The sequence below is a fragment of the Camellia sinensis genome, unplaced genomic scaffold, assembly GCF_055761805.1.
Source record: "Camellia sinensis isolate YWXY unplaced genomic scaffold, ASM5576180v1 Unanchor3, whole genome shotgun sequence".
Classification (NCBI taxonomy): Eukaryota; Viridiplantae; Streptophyta; class Magnoliopsida; order Ericales; family Theaceae; genus Camellia; species Camellia sinensis.
The window spans coordinates 13392380-13409837 of NW_028129178.1; the positions used below are offsets into that span (position 1 = coordinate 13392380).

Here is a 17458-nt window from a genome sequence, read left to right on the forward strand (position 1 = left end):
GTGTCGTGTCGTGTCGTGTCAACACGGGTACCTCCCAAAAACTAAAGAGTCCGTGTAACGTAGTTTGTATGATCAATCGACCACCATTTTATCATTACTTTTTTCTACAGGTTGGCCAATGGTCTAGCTTTAAAAACCAGCAAATACCGGATTTAATGTGACAAGAAAATCTTAAACTTGATGATTTTAAATGGACAAATAATTCTCACACATGCATGTGTATGTGTACGTATTCATTATCATTTACAAGAGGGTACACGCTATGTGTGTGCTTGAAATCTGACAATCTATAATAGTTCACAACTCAAGCAATTGAGAGAGGTTGACGAGCAGTCATCACATAATTTACAATTGAAGCAGTTAAGAAAGGTTTCCCTCAGTTGCAAAATTTTAGGAGTTATGGGAATTATTTAAACGTGACCAACATGATAGCCTCAAAATAACGGGAACAACCCAAATGGCATCTCCCTTCAGAAGTCTAGATTTTTGTATTTTTTTCTAGAATATAAAGGGAGAAGAACAAATAAATTGCAAAAAATATGGAAGGGGATTCGGGAAGTCAGATAAGTGGAAAAGTCAGATAAGTGGAAAGTCTCATACATAACAAATAATGTGTAAATTATGGGGGAAATATTTTTGGAATATTAAAAAAAATATTCAAGCCAATAGTGTCTTTGATGCAAAGTATAAGAAATTCAAGGAAGGTTAAATTTAAAGAAGTAATGACATTTGGACATTGACATGATTTCATTGAGAAACTTATCAAAATCTTCTATAACTATGTTTCTAGTATTATTAGAGTCTTGTTTTATAATTATATTTACATTCTCTAGGATTTTAAGCTTAGGGATATTTTGTTAATTTCCATAATTTTCAAATATGGGTTGTGTGGATCGCCCATGGATCGTCTTGTAGGTGAAGTTATTTAATTAGTCTTTGTTTTTGTTTTTTATTTAATCTTAGATTAGTTTTTGAAGCCAAAGATATTATAATAATTTTTTTTTTTTTTGGTTTAGGAAGTCTCCTAGTTCTATATAAAGCCGTGTAATACTTATAATTGAATAGAGTTGATATTTTAAAGGATCCTAAGAGTTTTGAAGCCTCTTTGGGTTTGTGTGATGCAACTCTAACCCTAGGTGTGATACCTATTGAATCTAGGTGCGATGACTAGACCTAATGTTTTAAAAACCGAACCAGTGAGCGAATCGGAAAAGAGATTGGGTGAATGGGTTACCGGTTCAACCATCGAGTTGAACCAGAATCGAACCATGATACTATAATTATTTTATAAATATTTTAATAATTTAAATAAATAAAATACATTCATTTAAAATATTTTTACATTTTATTTATTTAAAATATCTTTTATAATTTAAGAAATATATTTATCAAATATATATGTTTATACAATTTTTATATTAATATTGTTGTAAAAATATTAATTATATATGTTTTTGACAGAAATTACTTTGAATACTATAAATATTATACATCTCATATAAATTAACAAAGAGCCATGGTGGCATAGTGGAAATTCATGCTCTCTTAGAGCTTAAGGTGCTAGATTCAACTCCTCCTAGCACCAACTTTTTCAATGTTAGACCATATATAGTAAACTAGACCGGTTTGATCCAACCCGCACCCGGTCGTTCGTTTTACCGGTTTAACCACGAATCTCATCGTTTAGCTTAAAATGACCGGTTTTCAAGTGAGAACGGTTAAGTGAGTATGTCCGGACCGGAGCCTAGACCAATCGACAGTTCAACCGGCCAGTCCAGTCTGATTTTCAAAACATTGCCTAGACCTATCTTCTTTTCTTTTCTTTTATTTCTTCCTTAAATTTCAGCACTTCCACAGCTTAATTACTATTCACGGGGTACTGTTCACAGCACCCAAAACAGTCCCAAAAATCATTCTTCCTTCTTGTTACATTAAACCCTAAACCTAATTCTTCCATACACTAATAGAAGCCCTAAATTTCCCATTACTTTTCATCTTGAAACCACAACGGAAAAAAAAAACCCCACAGAATTCAGCATTGCAGCCCTTACATTTGCCGTCCTGCATCAATTTGGTCGGATTGAAATCTTCTATAATTCTATTTCTAGTATTATCAGTCTTATTTTGTAATTATATTTGTGTTTTCTAGGATTTTAAGGTTAAGGGTATTTTCCTAATTTGCAAAATTTTTGAACATGGGTTGTCTTGTGGGTAAAGTTATTTAGTCTTTTTTTTTTTTCCTTATTTATTCTTAGATTAGTTTTGAAAGTCAAAAATATTATAATAGTTTCATTTTTTTTTGTTATAATTGGTTTAGCAAATCTCATAGTTCTATATAAAGTCATGTAATGCTTATAATTTAACAAAGTTGATATTTTATAGAATTCAAGAGCTTTTGAAGCTTCTTATGGATGGTGTGACGTAATCAAATTCTAGGTGTGATGCCTAAGGAATTCTAGGAGTGATTCCTAGACCTATCTTCTTCTTCTCCTTCTCTTTCTTTCCCTCTTTTATTTTAGGCGCTTTAAACAGCCTAAAACACTGTTCACGAATCCACTGTTCACTGCCTTATAACAGCCCCTAAAACAATGTTAAATCAGCCCCAAAAGCCCACTATTGTGGCTGTCCCGAATTGTCCTACATCAATTTAGGTATCAGAACTTGAGGTTCCGCCATGATGTTTTCACATTGTGAGGGATCCTATACTAGTGGATTAACTTGGGAAGAGCGTAAAGCGCTACTAAGAGCAAAAAAACCAGCTGAGGGATTTTCAAGATGATTTTCTTGATCAATTGTATACTCTTAAGCAAGGTTATATGCGTGTGATTGATTATGCAATAAAATACAAGGAATTCTTTATTAAATCAGGAGTGGTAGAAAGTGAACAGAGGACTATTGCTCGTTTCAAAAGTGAGTTGAGATCTGTAATTAAAGAAGAGATGTCTCATGCACATTTGGAAGATCTTGAAGATGCTATTGAAACGGTTATATGCAATTTGAGTTTTTCATAAAATTAGGGAGAAATCTACAGTTTTTAAGCCAACTACAGAAGGAGGATTGCTACAACCACCACCAAATTGTGTTAGAAATGCATCACAAGTAGGACCAAAACCAAAAATTGTCGTCAAAGATGCGCAACTGAAGTCAAAAGTGAAAGAAAACAATTACATTTTGCCCAAAACAAAAGAAGACCAGATTATTAAGAATAAAAAGGGTCCCATTCATAAGATAAAAGCATACAAATGAATTCTCAAATTGTTCAAGAAGAAGCTAGAGATCAAATTGAAATTTGGATACCATAAAAGCTGTATAGGATGAAAAATTAAAGCAAGAAAAGGCTGATTCGGAGCAAAATATGCCTTTAAAGGTCACTAATGTGTTACCTAAATTTTCTGATGTGGTGCCAACAAACTCATCTAATGAGCCTCTACCCATAACTAATGTCCAACACATACCATACCAAAGTCACAAGAGAATTGCAAAATTGAATTGCATGACAACATTTTGGTTGAGGTAAAGGTTGAGAATATTGAATCCCTGGTCATTGATGCAAGAGGTAACATTCAAATTGATTGTAAGCAACATATTGCAAAGCCAAAAGAGAATTGCATGGATGATGGGGCAATTCAACACTTAGATCAATTCAAGAGTTCACCTTTTACTTCAATTGATTTTGTTATTACAGAAAAATTTAGCTTTAGAGCTAAAAATATCATATTGATTCCATTACTATCGAAAATGAGGAATAAACAATGCTGCCAACTTGAAGACATTAATGTAAAGCCATGAATGCAATTTCAAAGTTTATGATTTCTTATAGTCCAACGCTTCAAAACTCGAGGTCAAGTTTTTTCCAACCAACGGAGAATGATGCAGAATATAAAAAACTCAAGGAAGGCTAAATTTAAAGAAACGATGACATTTCGACATTGACATGATTTCATAGAGAAATTGATAGAAATCTTCTATAATTATGTTTCTAATATTATTAGTCTTATTTTATAATTATATTTATATTTTTTAGGATTTTAAGCTTAAGGGTATTTTGATAATTTGCAAAATTTTCGAATATGGGCTGTGTGGGTCGGCCATGAGTCATCTTGTGGGTGAAATTATTTAATTAGTTTTAGTTTTTGAAGTCAGAGATATTATGATAGTATCCTTTTTTTGTTATAGTTGATTTAGGAAGTCTCCTAATTCTATATAAAGCCATATAATGCTTATAATTTAATAGAGTTGATATTTTATAGAATTCAAGAGCTTTTGAAGCTTCTTATGGATTGTGTGATGCAATCAAACCCTAGGTGTGATGCCTAAAGAATTTTAGGAGTGATTCCTAAGCCTATCTTCTTCTTCTTCTTTCCCTCTTTTATTTTATGCACTTTCAACAGCCTAAAATACTGATCACGAATCCACTGTTCACAGCCTCATAACAGCAGCTAAAACAGTGTCAAATCAGCCCCAAAAGCCCACTGTTGTGGGTCTCCCTAATTGTCCTACATCAGTCTTTGGTTAATGTCAATACGATAACACATATAGGAAAATACCACTATCATTATGTTCTATCTAACAAGCTTTTCACATTGTGTTAAGTAGAGCTTATACATTACATATCACAAAAGTCTATACCAAGCAGCATGGCCCATGTGTATCAATATTGTATTGTATCCAACTGAAACCCAGATAAAAATAGTTACTATGAAACTGATATCCGCCAAATAAATGCACTCGTGCTCATACCAACAAATGGCTTTTTATGTTGTAATTTACATGATGTAGAAGTGATGGATTCCAAAGTTGAGTACCATATGATTCTAATTGTTGGTTGTGTTAGTGAGAAGGGCAGTGTTGTAATTTTCATTATAAGTATAAATAATAAAGAATAGGGAAGAGAACCCGAATGTTCTCATTATCTCTTTCCTTCTATGGCTGTTTCTCTCCTCTCTTTTCTTTCTCTCTTCATTCTTTTATTATTTTATTCAATTCTTCATGGTATCAAAGCCAAACCATGGTCCAAGGGTCTTTTTCGGGACTGAAGAATACGTATTAAGGTAAAAAAAAAAAAAATCTTCCCAGGCTCGTTTTTCAATGCTCTTTCATACTACCTTTTTTCGTTTTTTTCATTGGAGAAGCCTTACTAGGGTTTTCCAAATTTTTCTCTTTTTCGGCAAAATGGCCCTTTTTTGCCAAAACAACCACAGCAGCTTTTCCAGTGCATAAAACCTGTCTTCTTCAGCTTAGAGGGGACCGACTGGGACAGTTTCCTTATTACCCAGGGGCTTTGACAAGTGGTATGGTGTTTTTGATGGTTTGAAGGTATTTTGTGACTGTCGGGTGTGTTTTCTGGAGCTGTTTTTACTCTGTTTGGCACACAACAGTCCCTGTTTTTTGTTCTTTCTTGCTGCTGGGTGTTTCCTTATTGATGGGTGATTCTTTATTCAATTACTAAATAATCATGTCGGAAGAAAGTGTGGTTTCTCAACAACTGGCTAGTGTTGCTCGTCACACTGTTACAAATAATCCCACTTTACAGACTACCACTGTGAAGCTTAATGGCTGTAATTACTTGTCTTGATCTCAATCCGCCAAGTTATCTATCAAAAGCAGGGGGGAAATCGGGTATGTGACAGAAAAGGTACAGCAACCAAAGGATGATGACCTACTTTACGATCAATGGGATATTGAGAATTCCACAATTATGTCTTGGCTTCTTAACTCAATGGAGGCTGAAATCAGTGGTGATTATTTGTTCATGGACACGGCAAAGGAGATTTGGGATGTGGCTGCACAGACTTACTCTAAGAAGGAAAATATGGCACAAGTATATGAATTCAAGTGTAGAATTCACAATACTAAGCAGCGGGATTCTACTGTTGTCACTTTTTTCCATACCCTTCGTGCTTTATGGAAGGAAAATATGGCACAAGTATATGAATTCAAGTGTAGAATTCACAATACTAAGCAGCGGGATTCTACTGTTGTCACTTTTTTCCATACCCTTCGTGCTTTATGGAAGGAATTGGATCGCTATCAGACACTTGCGATGTTTAGTGCCGCAGATGCATTGAGATTGCAAAAGTTGATTCAGCAAGAACGGATTATTGAGTTTCTTGCTGGGTTAAATCCCATGTATGATCAACTCCATATCCAAATTTTGGGTAGAGAGCCACTTCCATTTCTGCAAGAGGTGTTTGCTTATGTTCAGCACGAGGCAAGCATATGCGAGGTTATGCTACACCCGCAGTCCCACGGAGAGTTTAGTTCTTTTTTCTACTATTCCTACGGATTTACGTTTGGTGGCAAGAAACTTGATAAGGGTCAGTCTGGTGATTCTTCTGATGACAAGGATAAGCTTTATTGTGATTTTTGTCACCGCGCGCGACACAATCGGGAGTAGGAGTGCAACTCGGGCTGGCTCAACCCTAGCAACCCGAGCCCAGCCCGAGTTTTTTTAGGGCTTGGGCAACTATATTTTGTAATTTGGACGGGCTTGGGCAGATTTTTGATGCCCGAATTGTAATTCGGACCGGGCTTGGGCAGAATCAGTGGCCAACCCGAGCAACCTGAACCCGAATTGAATTTAATATATTATAAAAATTATATAATATATATAAAAATTAAATAAAAAAGTTGTCCTTTATTTTAATTTTTTATTTTTTTTGGCTGGTCTTTCACCCTTGGATTAACATCTTTTATGTGGATCATTAGATTAAATCTAAAAAGAAAACCCTATCTTATCTCTCTCTCAGACTCATTTCATTTGTTCAGGAGAGTTGAACTTTGAAGAACGGCGGAGATAAGCTTCGACTAACAATGACGATGCCACCAACAACGACGCCACCCTTTCGATAAGCTTCGACGCCACAAAAAACTGGTAGATCCCTCTTTGTGTTTGCATTTATGCTTCAATTTGTCTATTTTTGGTCACTCGTCATTCGATTACCACTCAAAATCAGTGGATCTATGAATTTAAAAAATTTTCTTAATAGATTTGCAAAATATGTTTATGTTAGTGAAATTTTGTGTATATATTTGTTTGGGTTAGTGAAATTTTGTTCTTGCATTTCAAATATGTAACTGATTTATGTTCTCGGGTGTAACGGAAATTCTTGCAATGCAACTGTTGTGATGTATATAATAATTATATTGATTCACATTAAATATATATATATAATCTGGGATTGCATTTCTTGTCTTCGGTTTAATTAAATAACATCATTTATATAAAAACAAAGTCATATTGAATTAAAACTGAGCCGACCAAGCCTGTGCTCTGCTTGCTTGTGTTTGATTCCCAATTGATATATTCAGTAAATATTTGTTTTTGTGTTTCTTTAGTTATGTTATACATATGATTAGATAAAGAGTGCCATATTTATTTATTTGTTTGTAAATATCATCATATTTTTTTCTTCAGTGTAGAGGAAGCTCTTGCAAGATTGTATGTCAGACATGATTGGGGAAACTGATGGCGAAAATAACAAAGAGAAAGATCCAGTTGGGGTGGTGCAAAACCTACGGAAGGTAAGCGCAAGAAACCATATAAATCTAAGTCTCTAGTGTGGGATCATTTTACAAAGATTATACAAACTAATGAGAGTAAAGCAGAATGAGCAAATTGCAACTATTTTGGACGTGAATTTGCTTGTCCAAGTGTTTTAGGTACTAGCACACTTTAGAGACACCTTAAGCAATGCTCTTATTATGACGGTAATAAGGACCCAACCCAACAACATTTGTCTTTCTCCTCAACAGTTGATAGTCAAGCTCAAATTGTGAATTGGAAATTTGATCAAGAACATTGTCGTAGGGAACTTGCTTGTATGATTATCATTGATAAACTACCCTTTAGTTTTGTGGAGAAAGAGGGTTTTAAAAGGTTTGTGAATGCCTTGCAACCAAAATTTCACATTGTTTCAAGAACCACAATCACCAAAGATTGCACAAAAATTTATAATTTTGAAAGGAAACTTTTGAAAGCAATCTTTCAGAATTCAGCTTCACGAGTTTGTCTCACCACAGATTTGTGGACTTCCATTCAAAACCTTGGGTACATGTGTCTCATAGCACATTACGTTGATATTGATTGGAAGTTACAAAAAAAGTTACCAATATTCGTGTTCTTCCAAGTCCACATCATGGTGAGGTAATTGCACAAGCTGTGGAAACATGCTTACTAGAGTGGCAATTGGAAAAATTAGGCACACTTACGGTAGATAACGCAAGCTCCAACGATGTAGCAGCTTTAAGTTTAAAAAGGAAGCTTGTTAAGAGGGATGGGTTGTTATTAAATGGTGATTTTTTTCATGTGAGGTGTTTTGCTCAAATCCTAAATCTGATTGTGAGGGATGGAATTGAGGAGGCTAAGAGTTCAATATTGGCTCTTAGAGATTATGTGAAATATGTAAGGAGTTCCTCATCTCGATTGCTGATGTTCAAAAAATGTGCCGAGGAGGAAAGAGTTTTGGGTAAGAGGGCTTTGTGTTTAGATGTAGAAACGCGATGGAATTCAACTTATATCATGTTAAACAATGCAATTGAATATCAATTAGTATTTGAGAGATTGGAGGAGAAGGATGTGTGTTTCAAAATCGAGGTTAAGAATGTTACGACGGAGGAGGATTGGATGACAGTTAAAAGTCTTCACAAGTTCCTTGAGAACTTTTATGTGATAACAAAGCGTGTCTCCAGTTCCAAGTATGTGACTTCTAATTATTTCCTTCTTGAAGACCAATAGGATTCAAGCTCTCCTCTTGAGTTGGGCAAATCATGAGAACGAGTTCTTTTCTAGCATGGCCATGAAAATGAAATTGAAGTTTGAGAAGTATTATAACATCGAAAAGATTAATCCTTTGTTGATTGTTGCTGTTGTTTTAGATCCACGTTACAAGTTGAAGTATGTTAAGTTTTCTTTCACAAGATATTATTCCATTAGTGATGTTGATGCTATGATTGAAAAAGTGAAGCTTATCATGAAGCAACTTTATGAGCATTACTCCTCCTTTGTGTTAGAATCTATGGAAAATGTGGGTGTCTCCAAAGGTGGAAATGATGTTAGAATGGATGATCTTGGGGTTTCAAGTGTTGGGGTTGATATGCATAAACAAGATTGGCATCAATTCTTGAAAGCTGAAGAAACTGTGGTCATTAAATCCGAGTTTGATCGTTATTTGGAAGATGGGGTTGAAGAGGAATCCGAACACTTTGACATTTTAGCTTGGTGGAAAATGAAAGCTTCTACATATCGTGTGCTTTGTCTTATAGCACGTGATATTTTATCCATTCCTATATCAACTGTTGCTTTAGAATCGGCATTTAGCATCGGGGGTCGAGTACTTGATCAATTTCGCAGTTCTTTAACTCCTAAAATTGTGGAGGCTTTGATTTGTGGACAAGATTGGTTAAGGAGTTCATCAAGTCCAATTGATGTTGAAGAAAAATTAGAGGATCTTGAGAAACTAGAGTCAAGTAAGTTAGTCTTTACACTTGTGCTTTGTTTTTAATTTACAAATCTTATTATATTATCTCAAGTATTTTAATTTTTGCAGCCATAACGGATGAAATTGGTACTCTTTCTATATCGAGTTCAAGTAATGTTTGAAAGAAATTTTACCACGAGGTAAGAATAATTTAATATTTCATTTGATTTGTATTATTTTATTGGAGTTTTTTGTAATTATGTTCTGTTTTTTTTTAGGACATGGTTGCATTGAGATGAAGATGTGAAGATCAAAATATGAAATTTCTGTTAGATTGAAGTTTTTGCTGGACTGCTACTTGGATCACTGCTTTTTATTTTGTTGATTTCAGTTTATGTATGGAATAATGAAGCACTGTTTGATGTATGGAATAATGAACCATTGTTGTTTTCAATTTATGTTTGGCATCTAGGATGATGTTGAAGTTTGTATTGAAGTTTGATGATGTTGAAGTTTGTTGTGTGGAAGTTTTATATGTACTAGACTACTAGTGTTTGTGGCTGTTGTTTGATTTATGCACCAGATTTGAAATCTATTGATTATAGCTAAGCAGTACTCAGATTATTTTGTGGAAGCAGATTGTTGGACTTGTGAATTTCGGGCAATTCGGGCTAACCCCAGTTTGGCTTCGAAAGCTTGGTCCGGGCTTGAGCAGCAATGCTCGGGTTGATGGTTGGGCTTGGGCGGGCTTGGGCACTGCCAAATACAATTCGGGCTGGGCTTGGGCAAACCCCCAACCCGACCAAACCCGCCCGAGTTACACCCCTAATCAGGAGCACTATTGGAAACTTCATGGTCGTCCTCCGTTAGGGGGTAGAGGCGGTCACACTATTGGTAGAGGTGGATCGTTGATTCTGGTGCTTCTGATTATATGACTAGTTTGTCTAATTTGTTCTCTTCTTATACTAATTGTTCAAGATAACAAGTTAAAATAGCTGATTGTTCTCTTTCATCTGTGTCTGGCAAAGGTTCAGTGTCTATTACTCCTTTAATGCCACTTTCTTATGTATTGCATGTTCCTAACCTGTCTAATAGTCTCCGTTCTGTTAGTAATCTTACCAAACAACTTAACTATTGCGTGATCTTTTTTCCCACACATTGTGTTTTTCAGGATCGTGTCACAAGGAAGACGATTGGCAGTGGTAAGAAAAGAGACGATCTTTACTTTCTGGACTCTCAAGGGTTACCTGATGGTCCAGTTCAGCAAGCTCATCAATCTATGACATGTGCAACTTCAAAGGAGCAGTTGTGGCTTCTACATCGACAATTAGACCATCCTTCATTTCTTTTGTTACAAAAAAAATTTTCCTTCTTTGTTTTCTCAATTAGATATTTCTAAATTGGTTTGTGAACCTTGTGAACTTGCTAAGCACAATCATGAGTCTTTTCCTATCAGTAATAATAGTACCTCTCCTGTCACTATATTTCATACTGATGTTTAGGGTCCTAGTCAAGTTGTTCATTTGTCTGGTTTCAAATGATTTGTTACTTTCATTGATGGTTTTTCTCGTGTTATTTGGGTTTATTTGATGGAGGACAAGAGTAAAGTGTTTTCTTGTTTTCAACTGTCGCACAACATGATACTCACCCAATTCAATACCCCTATTCATATTGTTCGCTCTGACAATGGGGGTGTGTATTTTAATGGGGGCCTTTGTCCCTATTTTCGTCACCATAGTATTATCTATCAAACCTCTTGCAGTGACACCCCCCAAAAGAATGGTGTCACTAAACGGAAGAATCGTCACCTCCTTGAAGTTGCTAGGGTCTTGAGTTTTTCTGAGTTTTCCCAAGGTCTATTGAGTTGATGTTGTCCTCACCGGTGCTTATCTTCTTAACTGCATGCCTTCTAGAGAGTCCTAGGTTTCCAGTCCTCCATTGAAACTTTTATCCACCTCCTCCGCCTCCACCTAGTTTTCAGTTCCTTTTCGTGTTTTTGGTTGTATATGCTACGTTCATATTCCACAATGTCTACATGGTAAGCTTGATCCTAGGGCAACCAAATGCAACTTTGTTGGTTATTCTCCCACTCAAAAAGATTACAAGTGTTATCATCCTCTGTTAGGTAGACGGTTTGTATCCATGGATGTGACCTTCTTTGAAGCTATGTCTTATTACCTGCCGAAGCCTTCTCTTTAGGGGGCACAGTTGAGTGAAGATCCATCTTCTCCTGTGCTACCTATTGTGTCATGAAGCCCAATGGATCAAGGTTCTAAGGAACATACGGTTTCTATGGAGAAGGAAAATGCTCATGACCATGAAATATCTCCTAGGGAGTTGAAAGTATACTCTAGACGACAGAAGGATAAGACTGTCTCTCTTCCATCTACTTGGCAATCTGATTCCTCTGACTCAAGTAGTCTTGTTTGTGTACCTAGTTTTGAACTCTTTGATCATGGACTTATTCCTTATGTTGAATCCGATCTTAATGTTCCTATTGCTCTTCGTAAAGGTGTGAGATCATGTACTCAATATCCTACCTCTAACTTTGTTTACTTGCATCATCTTTCACCATCTTATCATGCTTTTGCATCCCAACTTTCTTTTGTGTTTGTTCCTCTGAATGTCCAAGAAGCACTTAATGATCCTAAGTGGAGAAATGCATGAAGAGATGAATGCTCTAAAGAAAATAATACTTGGGAGCTGGTTGAATTACCTGACAGGAAGAAGTTAGTTGGAAGTAAGTGGGCTTCACTATGAAACATAAGGCGAATGATTTAGTTGAGAAATAGAAAGCAAGACTAGTAGCCAAAGGATTTACTCAAACATATGGAATTGATTATCAAGAGACAAATAGCAAAGATGAATTCCATCAGAGTCATTGTTTCATTGGCAGCCAACAGCTTGATGTAAAAAATACCTTTCTTCATGGTGACTGGGAAAAGGAGGTGTGTATGGATATCCCTCATGGATTTCCACTTCCTAATAATAGTGAAAAGGTTTGCAGTCTAAATAAGTCACTGGTTTGAAGCAATCACTGAGAGCTTGGTTTAAGAGATTTATCAAAGCTATGCTCAGATTTGGGTATTATCAATGTTAAGTTGATCACACTTGTTTGTCAAACATTCCTCACATAAGAAGACAACTGCACTAATGGTGTGTGTTGATGATATTGTATTTGTTATTTTCAGAGAATACCAAGATTAGGGAATGATTAGGCTATCATCCCCTATTTATATTAATGAAGTTAATAATTACAGGGGAACCCTAAGACACAAAATAATTACAAAATAATAACCCAAAAACATAATATATTATTCTAACACTCTCCCTCAAACTGGTGTGAAGATATCTCCCATGCCCAACTTGCCTAAGATGTCATGAAATGGCTTACTCCCAACTCCCTTGGTGAAAATGCGAGCAAGTTGTTCACCAGACTGCACAAAGGGAGTACATATTGTGCCACTAATGAGTTTCTCCTTAATGAAGTGGCGATCAATCTCAACATACTTTGTCCTGTCATGTAGAACCAGATTGTGAGCGATGTTGATAGCGGCCTTATTATCATAGTATAACTGCATGGAGTCCGTCTGATCAATATCCAAATCACTCAACAATAACTTGATCCATAAGAGCTCACACACCCCTTGTGTCATAGCTCTAAACTCAGCTTCTGCACTTGACCTAGCAACCACATTCTATTTCGTACTCCTCCAACTAACTAGGTTGCCTCCAACAAAGGTGCAATACCCTGAAGGCGATCTCCTATCAGTCACTGATCCAGCCCAGTCAGCATCTGTATAGGCTTCCACACGAAGATGATCATACTTTGAAAAATAAAGACCCTTACCAGGAGCAGACTACCTCAAATTCTCATGACAGTCTCGAAGTGAATCTGATGAGGATCATGCATAAACTGGCTAACCACACTGACAGCAACAGCAATATCAGGACGGAAATGAGATAGGTAAATGAGCTTACCCACTAATTGCTGATAGCTCTCCCTGTCAACAGCTGCTCCTTCATCATCCCTCAGTTTCTGATTAGGTTCTAGTGGAGTGTCATAAGCCTTGCAGCCAAGCATCCCAGTTTCCTTCAACAGATCAAGCACATACTTCCTCTGTGAGATAAATATCCCATCCTCGGAGCAAGCAACTTCAATTCCCAAAAAATACTTCAAGCTCCCCAAGTCTTTGATTTTCAAACTCATTGGCTAAATATTTCTTCAACAGAAGAATTTCCTCACTATCATCGCCCGTAAGAACTATGTCATCTACATAAATAATGAGTTTTGTAGTCTTACCAAGTGAGGAATGTTTCACAAACAATGTGTGATTTGCCTGACTCTGTTTGAAGCCATATTTAAGCATAGCCTGAGTGAATCTCTCAAACCAAGCCCTTGAAGACTGTTTGAGATCATATAATGACTTCCGAAGCCTACATACTTTGCCTTTTGTCTGATGATCCTCAAAACCAAGAGGAATGTCCATATATACCTCCTCTTCGAGGTCACTATGGAGAAAGGTATTCTTTACATCAAACTAATAAAGTGGCCAACCAAACTGATGAAGTGGACAATTTAGATTAGCTGCTAGAGAGAGAAGAACTCTGACTGAATTCATCTTAGCCATGGGTGCAAAGGTATCCTGATAGTCAACGCCATATATCTGAGTGAACCCTTTTGCCACAAGTCTAGCCTTGTAATGCTCAATAGAACCATCCGCTTTGTGTTTCACAGTATACACCCATTTGCATCCCACAAGTCGTTTGCTCTTAGGTAACTCAATCAATTTCCAAGTGCCATTCTTCCTATGGGCTTTCATTTCCTCAATCATAGCAAGTTTCTACTCAGAGGTAGCAAGAGCATCCTGAAAATGGTTAGGAATGCTAACAGAGGAAATATTTGACACAAATGCTCTATATAAGGACGACAAATGAGAGTAGGACACAAAATTGGAGATAGAGTGTTGAGTACAAGATCTCACACCCTTTCTCTTGGCAATAGGATCATCAAGATCAATGGACTCCAGAGATTTAAAGTTACCTGGACTCTCATCAGAAGTAGGAGATGGCAGTGGATGAGCAAAAGTGGTCTCTTGTATCCAGTTAACTTTGTCTGTCTTTGTCCCTAACATACACTTGCCCTTCCCTATCCTTCGTGATATTGGGTTCTGTAGTCCCAGTAGGAGGTGGTGGTGCAAGAACAGCAGATTCCGCAATAGGAATCACAGGTATCACTTCACACCAAGGCTCCCTCTGAAGGGAGGACTGTGACACCAGAGAGGATAAGGAATAGGACTGGGACTCAAAGAAAGTAACATCTATGGACACAAACCACTTACAAGAATGAGGGTGGTAACACTTATACCCTTTTTGAGTAGGAGAGTAACCAAGGAAAACACATTTGAGGGAACGAGGGTCCAATTTACCATGAGTAGGAGAGTGAGTATGGACAAAACAGACACAACCAAATATTTTGAGAAGAATAGAAAACAAGGACTGGGAACCTAGGAGAACTTGAAGAGGAGCTAGTTTTTGCAAGACCTGGGTAGGAAGACGATTAATAAGATGGGCAGCGGTGAGAACGACGTCACCCCAGTGAAACCGAGGCACACTCATAGAAAAACACATGCACCGAGCCATGTCAAGAAGATGGCGATTCTTGCGTTCCGCCACCCCATTTTGTTGAGGCGTATTGGTGCAAGAGGTCTGATGGATAATGCCATGAGTATAAAAATATTGCCCTAACCCAGAATCTATGTATTCAACCCCATTATCAGAACGGAATATTTTGACAGTGGCCCCAAATTGAGTACAAATCATCTTATGAAAATTGCGAAACACAGAGAAAACATCATTCTTGTCTTTATGAGATACACCCAAGTAGTACGAGAAAAATCATCAATAAATGTAACAAACCAGAGATGATATTTCACAGACACAACACGAAATGGACCCCAGACATCAAAATGTATTAATGAGAAAGAATCTAAGCTTTTATTAAAACTGGAAGCAAAAGAAGCTCTGTGTTGTTTTCCAAACTGACAAGACTCACAAAGAAATTCAGACACATTATTGTTTGAAAAAACAAATGGAAAGAAATGCTTAAGTAAATAAAAAAAAGGATGCCTAAGACGCCGATGCCACAACCATATATCATCGGTGGTAGTAGGACCCGTGGTGAAAAAATGAGCAAGCTTGTCCCGTTGATCCAGGAAGTAGAGACCATTTTCTGCACTACCACTGCCAATCGTCCTCCTCGTGACAAGGTCCTGAAAAAGACAATGATCAGGAAAAGATGTCACACTACAATTCAAATCCTTTGTAATACGACTCAAGGATAGCAGGTTAACAGAAAAATTGGGAACATGAAGAACAGAAAAGAGGTAAAGTAGGAGTGACATGGACTAAACTTTTCCCAGAAACAGTACCATCTGCAATCTTGACTTTGTCCTGACCTAAAGAGGGCTTATAGGCAGAGAAAAGGTCACAGGAGCCAGACATATGATCTAAGGCACCAGAATCAAAAATCCAAGGCAAAAACTTATGAGACAAGAAAACACAAGGAGAAGAGGCTAAGTTACTTAAGCGGGCAAACGACTAGGACGATGTACTAAGAGCAGTAGAAGACCGGCGGTCTAGCAAGTGACGCAGAACATCCTCAAGCTCATGAGTAGTCATGTTAGAGAGACCATCAGAAGCCTGGCCAACAGAAGCAGAAGTAGAATCAAGTGTATCAACGACACTAGACTGATGAGCCCGTGGATAGGAGCCACGTCCTTTAGACTGGCTTGACCAACCTCCTCTAGAACCAGACCAATCACCTCGACCCTAGGATGGAGTCCCATGAAGCTTCCAACATGTCTCACAAGTATGTCGTGGCTTCTTACAGTAATCACAGAATACACAGTCCTTGGCGGCAGATGGAGAGATGGGAGTCAGGCTGAGGCCATCTCTAGAGGTAGACAGTAATGCTGAGCGGTCAGTAGAGACAAGGGACATCATAGCAAACTGGCGACTCTTCTCATTCTGTACATAGGCAAATGCCTCCTGAAGTGAAGGAAGAGTATCCATTCTCAAAACTTGACTCTGAACCGGATCATAATCCACATTGAGACCGGCCAGAAACTTGAAGACCATTTCCTGTGCAATGAACTTTCGGTACCCGACCAGCAGTGCAAATAGGTTTATAGTCTTGCAGGTGATCAAGGAGTTTCTAGCCATTGGTGAGGAAGGTGAAGTACTAAAGAACCGTCTGCTCCCCCTGAACAAAGCTCACAATAGAGCGGCGCAACTCAAATGCCTGTGAGAAATTCCCTTTGTAAGAATAGGTGGTAGCCACAACATCCCAAACATCTTGGGCAGTCTCCATAGATAAGTAGCCCTCGCCAATGTCTGGTATCGAATGAATAAGCCAACCCATAATCAAAGAGTTGGTAATCTCCCATTGGTCACAACCCGGGTCAACTGTGCTAGGTGCCTGTATCTTGCCATCCAAATACCTCATCTTCCCTCTACTCTTCAAAAACATAGTCAAACTCTGCGACCACGCGAGATAGTTCTGACCATTAAATAGAGAGGTAGTGATTTTAAGACTAGGGTTGCGGTTCTCAGTCATAGTAGTAGGTATAGGGAAACTCTCACTCTTAGGTGTCGAAGAAGTAGTGGATACACCGGTGGAATATGCCATAGATACCATACTACCAAACCCTCAACAAAACTAGTGCCAATCACAAACTCGGAAGGCAGAGGAATATAAACACAATGACCACTAAGAAAATTAAAGACTTAAAAAACTCATCAACTTTTTCTTCTTCTCTCTTTTTATTTTTTTTATTTTTTTATTATTTGTGTGTGTGTGTGTGTGTGTTTTTAAATTAAATTAAAGGGAAAAATGAGGTGAGGTGAATATAGACCACAAACAGAGCTTCCAAGTCACGAAGAGAACTCATCGATGCATCATCACGAAGACGCGACAAGAACAGACGACAAACAATCAGAGACAGATGCACCCAGTCGAGGCTACGACGACAGCAAAG

At 37.4% G+C, this 17458-nt stretch overlaps 1 protein-coding gene across 6 annotated transcripts in view; it reads right to left on the bottom strand.

Moving 5' to 3' along the window:
* Nucleotides 1-17458, bottom strand: part of LOC114260312 (transcription initiation factor TFIID subunit 4b) — a 45005-nt gene that overhangs the window by 10958 nt on the left and 16589 nt on the right. For 2 of the 6 annotated variants that reach the window (XM_028200401.2, XM_082912482.1), the window contains exon 14: nt 15394-15691. The exons of the other annotated variants lie outside the window; for them this stretch is intronic. In XM_028200401.2, coding sequence (XP_028056202.2) covers nt 15657-15691 — 35 coding nt within the window. In that variant the 3' untranslated portion in view covers nt 15394-15656. Of the gene's footprint in view, nt 1-15393; nt 15692-17458 lie in introns of those variants that run through there. 6 annotated transcript variants of the gene reach the window in all.